The sequence below is a fragment of the Arachis hypogaea genome, chromosome 19 (genome assembly GCF_003086295.3).
Source record: "Arachis hypogaea cultivar Tifrunner chromosome 19, arahy.Tifrunner.gnm2.J5K5, whole genome shotgun sequence".
Taxonomy (NCBI): Eukaryota; Viridiplantae; Streptophyta; class Magnoliopsida; order Fabales; family Fabaceae; genus Arachis; species Arachis hypogaea.
Genome location: NC_092054.1, coordinates 19,523,975 through 19,535,900, shown reverse-complemented (window position 1 = coordinate 19,535,900; position 11,926 = coordinate 19,523,975). Strand labels below are relative to the sequence as shown.

General features: G+C 36.3%; 1 protein-coding gene across 2 annotated transcripts; it reads left to right on the top strand.

The window, feature by feature from the left end:
- The first annotated feature begins 965 nt into the window (after positions 1 to 965).
- On the top strand, positions 966 to 11,490 carry LOC112776476 (protein PHYTOCHROME-DEPENDENT LATE-FLOWERING). 2 transcript variants are annotated; one of them, XM_025820665.3, is made up of 13 exons: positions 966 to 1,368; positions 2,041 to 2,119; positions 2,196 to 2,260; positions 2,374 to 2,457; positions 3,251 to 3,331; positions 3,802 to 3,963; positions 4,050 to 4,148; positions 4,230 to 4,525; positions 4,646 to 5,584; positions 5,878 to 6,098; positions 6,193 to 6,341; positions 9,303 to 9,341; positions 9,425 to 11,490. In XM_025820665.3, exons 1-13 carry the CDS (start codon positions 1,243 to 1,245, stop codon positions 10,883 to 10,885), a joined length of 3,801 nt encoding a protein of 1,266 aa, XP_025676450.1. In that variant the 5' UTR covers positions 966 to 1,242; the 3' UTR covers positions 10,886 to 11,490. The 2 variants fall into 2 exon arrangements, with proteins under 2 accessions (XP_025676450.1, XP_025676449.1); XM_025820664.3 differs by having other exon boundaries at positions 4,230 to 5,584.
- Positions 11,491 to 11,926: the final 436 nt, after the last annotated feature.

Sequence of the window (11,926 nt, the reverse complement as noted above, 5' to 3'; positions counted from 1 at the left end):
CTTTAATTGAAATGAGTTTTTTAAGAAGTTTTAAAAAATTAAAAACAAATCATAAATTATTAATTATCTCAAAGATGTCGCTACCTTCACAGAATACAAGATATAATTCTCAAAATAAAATGATAGTCAAAATAAGTTATTATGAAAAATAAGTTAAAAATTTTTCTTTAACCTACGAAGTACGGACACTTCTATAATTTGCTGTGTCCACGTATCGGACACAGCACTCATCGACATTCGTTCGACACGTGTGATTTTTGTGTCCAACCATGTCTTAATAAAAAATAAAAATTTTTTTACCGAACACGCTTGGACGCACCTAAATATCATCACATGTCAACGTATCCAACCTTATTCTTAACATATATTTCTGAATTAGGTTTAGCAATAGTATATATTATTCATTATTAAAACAAAAAACATTTTAAATACTTTATATAATTAAAAAAAGACATTACAAATAATTAAAAACTTAATTTATATTTTAATATCAATAAAATACCAAATTATTATTATAATTTATCTAAAAAATACTTTATATTTTATATATATGTCCTGTTTCCGTGTCTTATAAGAATTTTAAATTTGTATGACCGTATATCCAGTGTTGTATCGTGTTCCGTGTCCGTATCAGTATATGTGCATATATTATAGCTTTCAAAAATATAAGTTTAGAAGAAAAATTAGTATTAAAAAAATATTAAAAATAAATAATGTGATTATTAAAATATAACAATATAAGTTACTATTTCTATAAAAAAATATATAAATTAATTTAAAAAAATATAAAAACTTGAAAATATATATATATATATATATATATATATATGATATTAAATTATTTAAATAAAAATATTAGTGAGAGAAATAATTAAAATTTAAATCCATTACATTACTAAAAATAATTACGTATAAAGTCACAAGTATGCACACATATATATATAAAAGAGTTAATAGTCAATTTCGTCCCTGAAAGTCACTGCGCCATGCCGCCATCCGATGTAGGAGAAAACCGGAACCCAAGCAAAATGGCGCAAAATCCACGAACATGAACCCGTTTAGGACGCTCGCGTCCTTCGCAGTTCGCAAAAGTAAATAATATGCTATGAGTCGATAATTTAAGTCAATTTCTCTCCCGAATTTCTTCGGATACAAGTTTTTCTCCCTCCCTCTTTTAGATTTTAGGGCTTCGTTATCTTCTCGATCCGCAAGCAAAATTCGGTTCTCCCAAGCAGGACGATCATGGGGGTTTCCTTCAAAGTTTCAAAGACTGGCACTAGGTTTCGCTCCAAGCCCCTTCCCGCTCATCCCGAACCTTCCAGCGATGGCACCTCCCAGAATTCAATGTCAATTTCCCGCGAGCCACAGGTGCGCCAATGTCGTTTCACTTCATTCTCCAATTTCACTTTCGATTCGAGATATTTTCTTGGTGGAGCTTACCGTTGAAGCTTGCTGAAGCTTGAACCAGTTTTACTTTATAACTGAAATCTCTCTTCACTTCAATTGTATTCCAAACAATAGAGCGAAAATTTCCGTCACATTTTATTTCATTCTACCAGACATAAAAACCGAAGGTGTCTCTTCCCCCTATTGAAAACGTTTCACTGATTTTTATTTTCTACCTTGCTTTGTATCTTGAGAGAGCTAAATTGGTAGACGTGGAAATCATGTTGGTTCCGTTGATATTTGTGGTAGTATTTCAGGTTTTAAAACATGTGGAAGTTAGAAAAGAAATTGTATTGGTCTAGAAGGCAAATCAAAGTGTTAAAAATAAAGGAAAGTGTTAAAAATAAAGGAACTCTAATACACTGAGCTGTTTGAATGTAATTTCAATTTTGGGGACGGGTTATAAGATGAAAAATGATGTAGGTTTTCTGCATTAGAATTATCATATTGGATGGGTTGGTTGTAATTTTTCTTCAGCAAGAACATGACATCCTCGAGGTTTTTCTTATTTTGCAATTGGCCAGCATGTTATCTGAATTTCATATAGATATTTGTTGAATCTCTTTCTTATTGCAATGTATCATTTTTGTACAGAGTGATCTCTCCGTGGCTGGCAAAAACTGGGGTCAGATGTCCACTTTGTCCATTCCATCTGAACCTCTTTCATTAGCAGGTAAGTCTTGAAATCAAATTGGCCGCCTAACTTGTGTATGAATACTGAATGCTGTGGGGCTTTCATGTTTTCACAGATGCGGAAGCTTCTTTCACATTGAACCTGTTCCCAGATGGTTATTCTATTGGAAAACCCTTCGAGGTTTGTGTAAGCAACAGTCAATATTTTGTTAATGTTGAAGGAATATCCTGAAATAAAGAAAGTATTATAGCATGACTTGTATGTTTCTGAAGTAGTGATTGGTGAATTTTCAGAATGAGATAGCAAACCATGCTAAGTATCAAGATTTCCCCAAGTTGTTACATCCATATGATAGGTCATCTGAAAGCCTTTTCTTGGTAAGTCTTGCAAATCTATGATATTCTAGTTCATTCAGTTTCGGCAGTACTGTTTAAAGAATTGCAATTGAGCATGGCATTGAACAATGTATAATACGCAATGCTATCTGTACATCTGAAAGTTTCATACTAAGCTTTTGATTTACTTAATTCCAAAAGCATTGCATTTTTGGGATTTCAACCTTAGATCAATTTCATTTGACTAGGTTTGTTGGGTTTGGTATGGGAGAAGGGGAGAGTTTTTAGTGGCACTATGCAGTTTTCACCACTATTTGGACTATGCATAATGCCACACCTTCAATGACATTTTTTTTTGACAAGCATGATTTATGGTATGTGATTAGGCACCCAACATCTATTTGGTGTAAATCTCACGATTTCTATAGGGGACTTTTCCTTGCAAATATGTTGAGCTTGGAAAGCTATGCTTTATTGATAAATCCTTTTGTTTTTGTATAGCGCAACCCTTATCTGCAATTTGTATTATTGTTCTCCTCGTATTAATGAAATTTCACTGTTTTATGAAAAAAATAAGAAAAGTTGTTGACTGCTGGGGACTTGGTTTCTTGTTTCTACCTCCTGTGCATTTGGTTTCTGGAATTTTGAAATAAAAATAGAGCCAGAGTCCAGAGACTATGCTACTTGTCTGGGCACTTTTGTTAAGTTAGTAGCCTAAGATTCATTGTCTTATTCATCATTATAGTTTCTTAATTCTGTTAGTTTTGGCTTGTCTACTTGCTTCAACCATTTATACACTTAAACATTTTGTTTCTCATTAATGGTATATTTGCAGGCTATAGAGTCAGGCCACTTACCTGCAGACATTCTGGATGATATACCTGTCAAATATGTTGATGGAGCACTGATATGTGAGGTGTGTTGTTTCATTGTTTGTATACTTTCCTTTGCTGGCAATATTTAAATTCCTATCATTTTCTTATAAAAAATCTTTTAAGGGGACACACGTTTCTTCTGGGCAATAGAACATTTTATGAAGAATTGAGACCTCAAGTTCACAGATTCAAGCCGTGGAATCAGCTGCTGATGCATTTATCAGGATATGCTGCCTGCGTTACACTTTTTGGGTGCGGTCCTTCCCTAGACCCTATGTAACGTGGGTTGCTTGTGCATCGGGCTGTGTTTTTTTATAGAACAGTTTACAGTGATTACGGTTAAAAGATGAGTTGGTTATTAATTCCTTGAGGAGCTCTTTCATAATGATACCACCTCTTGGCATTCCTTCCTTCAATTAAGGACAATTTGTTATGCTCTTTTTGCTTTCTTTCCTTTCTCTTATTTGATCAATTTGAAATTCAGCTTTGTATTGTTTCTGTAACTTCTCAGGTGCGTGATTTTCGAAGATGTGCTTCAGAAAACGGGGCTGGTGTTGTGTCCACTGACATGTCTCCTGTTGTTAATAAAGTATGCCTCAAGATGTCATTAGAGAATATTGTGAAGGACATCCCATCTATCACTGATAAGTCTTGGACATATGGTGATCTAATGGTGAGTATTGTTAACCATTCAATGAACAATTCCCATTAGTTTTTCATTTCGTGTGTGTTGATATTACCTCATCTTTTCCACAATAGGAAGTTGAATCGAAGATACTGAAAGCTGTACAACCAAAACTTCATCTAGATCCTACTCCAAAGCTAGATCGGCTGTGTGAAAGTAGAGCTCCCACAAAGGTATAAATAAGATATGTTCTCCATCGACTAACTTATTATGTACTGATATGCATTATAGTGATGGTGAGCTTGATGTTGCAGCTTAATTTGAATCTGGGCACTTTGCGGAGAAAACGATTAAGGCATATTCCAGAGTTTGCTGTTACTTCTAATAATGAAATCCATGGTAGGAAAGTATGCACGGAAATAATGCCAGAAAGCTCAAATAGCAGGTTGGGTGATTCAGGTATGGTTGCATCTAATGCCATTTTGCAGCAGACCCTTGAAAATCCAGCAACGCAAAATTTTAATCCACAAATTGCTATGGCCTTGAGACCCAAGACTTTCATACCAGATTCCTCTGTCCCAGGATTTTCTATGTTGTCTAATCAATCAAGGTATCAAATGGCATCTGCTGCTATTAATCAATCTGGGGCATCTCCTGCTTCACAGGATGCCATGATTTCATATGCTGATAATACAAACTCAAATGCCTCCATTCATGCAAAACGGGATAGTCAACATGGACAAACATCACCTTTATCCAATCTTGCAAAAAGAATGAGGCATTCTTCCGCAGGTGTTGACACAATGCAACAGCAGCCAGTTAGCACACATTCTGAAGCTCTTCAAGGATCGGATATGAACTGGCAGAATCCATTATTGCCACAACAAGCAATGACCAGAGGTATTCAGTATGTGAGCAGTGGTAATCAGAAATTTTCCCAGAAGGTATTTGAAGGGGTGCTGAATCAAGATCAGGGGGCTGTTCATTTGGCTTCTGGTCAGCATGGTATCAGATTAGTTGCAAAGGAAGAACAGTTTGAAATGGATAAATTAGATGGCACAGAAATGAACCGCAGTATGCAAATGGAGACAAGCAATCTAGATTCCCAACAGTTGCTGCTTCAGCAACGGTTGCCACAGGCATTCATGAGACCGAATTTCCCTCAGACAACCTGGAATGCTATGGGTCAGCATATGGAGAAAGAAGCGAAAAAAGAAGACCAGGTTGTTCAGAAAAGGAAGTCAATACAGAGTCCTCGTTTATCTAGTGGGGCATTACCTCATTCGCCATTATCTTCAAAATCAGGAGAACTTTCGAATGGTTCAGTTGGACCAAGTTTTGGACAATCTGCAATGACAGCTGTAGCTGGTGCATCACAAAAGGAGAAGATATCAATGGCTTCAGTTCCTGCTGCTGTTGGAACACCACCTTTGACTTCTAATGCTAATGATTCTGCACAAAGACAACACCAGGCACAACTGGCTGCCAAACGGAGATCTAATTCCCTTCCCAAGACCCCAGCAATGAATGGAGTTGGTTCTCCGGCTAGTGTTGGTAATGGGGTTCCATTGAATGCAAATAGTCCTGCAGTTGGTACCCCTGCTATGGTTGATCAAGGTCTTCAAAATATGCTTGAAAGGTTCTCAAAAATTGAACTGGTCACAACGAGGTATGAGTGAAATTTTAAAACTGCATCTCCATATTATTTCCATAATTCCTCAGTTGTGATTTTCCATATACCATTTGTTTCTGTACTAGGTATTTTGTGGTGGTTATGAAATTTAATTTTTACCATCTTAATCAAGCACTATTCTCCCACATCCTTAGAAGTTATCATATTACTTCTTTAATCAGATACAGTTTATCTTAGTCTGTGCTACAGTGCCACTACTTTTCAGAGTGAAATTTTCAGATTATTATTTCTTTCGTTTCTCTTATGTATAGCATATGGACTTATGGCAGGCTTCAACTGAACTTAAAGAAGAACAAGTCTGATGATTATCCCATAAGAAAGCAGAATACATATTCACCTCAGCATTTGTCAGCTTTTCTTGCCAATCCAAACAATAATGAAGGATTGATAGAGGAAACAAGTTCTTTGTCAAAGTCGCTCATAGGTGGAAGTATGAATGTCTGCAAAATGAGAGCTTTAAGTTTCTGCTTGCCGGAACGTGTACTCCAAGGTTTGTTTTGTTGAAGTTTTGGAAGTTATATAGTCGTGTGTGGGTGCATATATAAATTTTGTTCTTTTGTCTGAAATTCCACTCTCTTCTTCAGGAAATGTTGTCTCTTTAGTTCCCAGGTTACGAATTAGGATGATAATGGCTGAGAAGCCATCTGATGGTACCGTGGCTATGCATTATGGGGACATTGATGAGGGGGATTTCCTAGCCTCAGAGGAACATCTCCCCACATTACCCAACACTGTAAGTTTAATGTTGTATGTAATATGTGTTATTAGAAACCTAGTAATTTCACTGAAAAAGCAGAGCTATGTAACTAAAAAAGAAGGAAACTGTAAACTGTCAGCTGAATCAGATAGTACAGTAGCAGTAGAAGATAAAAGATATAGCAGAGAAATAAGATGACAATGAAGATAGAAGCAAAGGGGTTGAATGGTATCAGTGTGATATCATTCTTTCCTGGGGTAAATCACCAAAAATACACCCGAATAATTTTGTCGCTGACAAAAATGTGCTCGAATTTTGTTATCGACAAAAATGCCCTCAAATAATTTAAAAACACGACAAAAATACCCAACATTAAAATGTATTTTCAAAAAATGTTTTAGAGATTGAATTTTGATGCGATTTTTTGCAAGTATGAGAAGAAAAATGAGATATTTTTATCCTTAAAATTTGGCGATTTTCACTAAGTGTGTATATATATATATATATATATATATATATATATATATATATTGTGATTTTTTCCATTTTCTTTTGGTTAATTCTAGAAAAATGGAACAATTGACTGCTGAGCTGTAAGAGGCAGGAAACTCTCAAGTACGGTTCTAAGGGAAGGAATTTACTCACCTATTCCGACCGTGGAGAACAGGCCATTTGACAGGGAGATTCCGAAATTGCTGAGGCTTGGTTTGATCAAGCCGTCAAAAAAATCACAATATATATATATATATATATATATATATATATATATATATATATATATATATATACTTAGCGAAAAATCACCAAATTTTAAGGTTAAAAATATTTCATTTTTCTACTCATGCTTGCAAAGAACCGCATCAAAATTCAATCTCTAAAGCATTTTTTGAGAAATACATATTTAATGTTGGGTATTTTTGTCGCGTTTTAAAATTATTAGAGGGCTTTTTTGTCGATAGTAAAATTCGGGTGCATTTTTGTCAGTGCCAAAATTATTCGAGTGCATTTTTGGTAGTTTACCCTTCTTTCCTGAGATGGCGTTATTGAATGTAGAAATTGCAGAAAAAGAAAGAGGTAGGTAGGATTTAAGAGACTACCACGCTATGGGGTCTTGTTCTATATAAATTCCTGAATGAGTCCTCTCTAATTCTTCTACTCTCTTAAATAGACACTCAATTTTCTCTTTTCTAACAGAATTGTCTCTCCACTCTCCTACCAGCTGTCTTATTGTTACACAGCTGGTTCCACTTGATTCTCTCCCTTGTTACTCTTTCTTATGCTTCCTGCTGTAAATAAAAGGCAGTGGAGGTATTTTATCATTTTTGGCATTCAACCTTCTCTTTCTCTTCATTTGGGTACTTGACAAAAGCAAAGAAACCTTGATAATACTGCCGTCTGCCGATCCTCCCTGCTCAAATAGACCCAAAGCATTGACTAAATTCTGGAAGCCTTCCTTCTTTCCCCTTGTCTGCTCGGTACCATTCTGCGTTTGCAACATCATTTAACTGAACGAGCTAGGGTCTCTTCTTGTGCAATTGCTGCTGTTATCAACATCTTGTTTACTGCATAACATCAACATTTTCAACATTTGTATCTTGTCTATTTTTGTGGATTACTTTAGTTATTATGTTTATGATCTTTGTTTAGTATCCTTTGTTAGGGTCGCAATGCCCCCTGCAACCAGAGATAAGTTCTTCTTGACTTGTGTTGCTGGTTTTACGAGAAAGGATGTCAAATCATTGGGGTGTGTTGGGTGATCTTGGGATAGTGTGCTGTCTTTTGACATAAAACTCATGATACTTCTAGGGGGAATTTTCCTTGTAGACATAGGAGAGATTAGAAAACTACAATTCATTGAGAGATTTCTCTTTTGCTTATGCTCTTTCATAGAGTATCTCTATCATTTCATCTTGTAGTTGTTCCTGGGGTTCTTACTACCCCCATGGCCCCACTTGGATTTTTATTTTCCATTTATATTATACACCGTTCTCATCTGTATCATCTTTCCTCTTGCATAATTCCCCCATTTGCTTGGAATTTCAACTTCTGTAATTTGAATGATAGGAGTCCTCTGATCCAATACTTGTTTTGTGCATTCTTGATGATGTTTCTTTGACTCCGAACCCAGACAAAAGGGTCTCTTGAGGCATTTCGTATTTTTACATTTAAATTCGATTTGGGAAAGGAAAGCTCCCCTTAAGGTCAAACCCTTTTTTGGGCTACCGTGCTCAACAGAATTAATATGTTGCAGGTTCAAAGGTCACACAAGGCCATCTCTCCTGATGTGTGTGTAATGTGTGTGGGGCAAATTCAGAATCAAATGCACATCTATTTCTGTCCTATGGCTGTTTATCTTTGGAATACTTTGTTTAATATTTTTGGTGCATGCTGGATCTCTAGATCAGTTATGTTGAATGGGTTTGTTGGGTTTGGGAATAGCAGAGGCAAAATCTTTGTGGCAATGCACAATTTATGCAACAGTCTGCAGTATTTGGTTGGAGTGCAATTCACATACACTCAATGACAGATTTTCTAAGAAACAAGTTTTATGGTATAGGATTAGACAATTAACATCTAATTGATGTAAAGCTCATGATTTTTATTTTAGAGGAATTTTCATCTTAGACATGATGAGAGATTTGAGAATGATGCTTTATAGATGAACTTGTCTTGTTTGGCTGATGTATGAGAACCACTTATCCTCTTATTTTTTACCATCCATGTTAATGAATTATACTTTTACAAAAAAAAAGAAGATATATAGGCCCCTCTCCTTTCTCATCATTGGCTGCAGAACATGTTTTATTCATCATCTAAAGCCTATATTTTGTCTCTAGTTATGGATGAACTTCGTCATGGTCCACAATGTCCCTACCTTTAAGAGTTAATGAACTATCAGCCATTTCTTCTATTCGAATTTGAATTCTCTCCTATTTAATATAATGAATGTATCTCTCAAATTTATCACTCTTAACTTTTCATTAACTTTTGGATCAGCATTGTGCGGATTTGCTTGCAAAACAGTTCTGCTCCCAGGTACTTTTCACTGACTGAGCTGGAACCATATGAAAGAATGTCTGTCATTTTCTGATATTTTAATTTTAATATGCACACTGCAGATGGCACGTGAAGGATATATGAAGGAAGATGACCGAATCCAAATCATGCCAAACCGGGTAAACTTTCAAGCAGGAAGTCAATCTAGTGTACCTCCGAATAACTCTGTAGTTGAAATGCAGCAATATGGAGACCCAACTATTGGTCAATCATCCAATGAATTTGCAAAACCGGCTAGTAACAGTAATGCCTCTTTAAACTTACCTCAGAATCTTGTGGCAAACCCAAGGATGCTACCACCTGGAAACCCTCAGGCCTTACAGATGTCACAAGGACTTCTCTCTGGTGTTTCAATGGCACCAAGACCACAGCAGCTGGAGGCACAAGCACTACAGCAGCAGCAACAGCAGCTACAACAACACACCCTCATTCAACAGCAGAATCCTCAATTCCAGAGGTCTATGATTCTAGGAACAAATCAATTTCCACACTTAAATGCAATTGGCCAGAACTCCAACATATCATTGGGTAATCACATGCTCAGCAAGTCTTCACCTCTACAAATTCAGATGTTACAGCAGCAACAGCAACAGAACCAACAGCCGCAAATGCAAAGAAAAATGGTGGGATTGGGAACAACTGTGGGTTTGGGTAACATGAGAAATAACATAGTTGGGCTTGGACCCATGGGTAATCCTATGGGAATGGGAGTGGGGCGAGGTATAGGAGGAACTGGAATCTCTGCACCAATGACATCCATTTCTAGCATGGGAAATATGGGTCAGAGCCCAATGAATCTTAATCCAGCCTCAAATATTTCGAATGCAATAAGCCAACGGTTAAGGTCTGGAAGTATTACTCCGTCACAGGCTGAAATGTTGGCATCGAAGCTTCGAATGACACATAATGGAAGCATGTTAGGATCTCCTCAGTCTAGCATAGCTGGCATCTCAGGCTCCAGACAAATTCACCCTGGTTCTGCTGGTCTTATGTTGGGTCAATCTCTGAGTAGGAGTATGAATACACTTCCACGAGCTGTTGGACCTATGGGTCCACCTAAGCTGATGGCAGCAGGGATGAATCTTTATATGAATCAGCAGCAGCAGCAACTTCAACCCCAACAGCAGCAGCAACAGCAACAGCAGTTGCAAGCACAACAGCAAACACAGCAACTACAACAGCAACTTCAGCAACAATTACAGCAGCAACAAGAAACAAGTTCGCAATTGCAGGCAGTTGTTTCACCTCCACAGGTAAGCTCACCATCTACGATGGGAGTTCCATCACTGAATCAACAAACTCAGCAGCAAGCAAGCCCACAGCAAATGAGTCAACGAACTCCAATGAGCCCACAGCAGATGAGCTCAGGGGCACTTCATGCTTTGAGTGCTGGTAATCCAGAAGCTTGTCCAGCTAGTCCACAGTTGAGCTCACAGACGCTAGGGTCTGTCAGCAGTATAGCAAACTCACCTATGGACATGCAAGGTGTTAACAAGAGCAATTCTGTCAATAATGCACAATGAAGTTCCCTAAACCTTGGGTTGGGTCTTGATCAAAGCTGCTGCTGCAACTGAGTTATGCGGGAAGTGTATTAAAGCAAGAGAAGGGAGTAAATTATTTGGGCAACGAAATATATTTTGACCGAGTCACAAGATTGAAACAGAGTATATAAACTCATGAAGCTTACGGTGTGCTAATTGGAAGTTACTTCAGAAGGATTGACATATTAACATATTGTCAACTGTAAGTAGGTTCTTATTTTCCACTGCACGTATGAAATTGATAGCCCTTTAAAATACTCTCGTGAACAGAAATTTTCCATATTTAGGCCAATGTTTGTTCAGACGTCTGCCCACGTTTCGGAGTGCATTATCAGCTTACAATTTCTGGTATAGGAATGTGCCTCTTGCACAGTTGCTGGGCTCCCTGTGCATGCATTTTAGTGTTAAGAAAAAATATTTCACCAGTCTTTGGGTTGGTGGATTGCCCGGCCTCATGTAGTTTAAATTTGATGTAAACTAGCCGATTCATGGAAACGTCTTACAGTTTGTGCTTACTGTTGTCGGCTTGATTGTTTGATTATTATTTTTTGGTTAGAATAAAGTTTAATACTATGGTTCATATTGAAGTGATTGTTATGAAATAAATAACTAAGGAAGATATAATAAATATAAAATAAAAAAGTATAAATAAAAAATACTAGTATTAATATTTATTATAATTAATATTTTAATATAATAGAAATAATTCATATATATATATATATATATATATATATATATATATGTTAGTAACGAATGAGAGAAAGAGAGAATTGTTATTGATGGTTTTTATTCTTGTCTCAGAACTTGTCGAGTCCTCTAGTTATACGTGTATACGGCTATTATTTTCAAATTTTATTAAATATATATTTTTTTAAAATTCGAGCCTTATGAAAAATGGGCATTCATTTCAAACTATCTTATCACAATACTTTTCTTTGGATGACTATTTAGGAGTATGTCTCATTAAAATTTTATTAAAAAAAATATAATAGAAAAAAAATTTAGTGAAGGAAAGAAAGT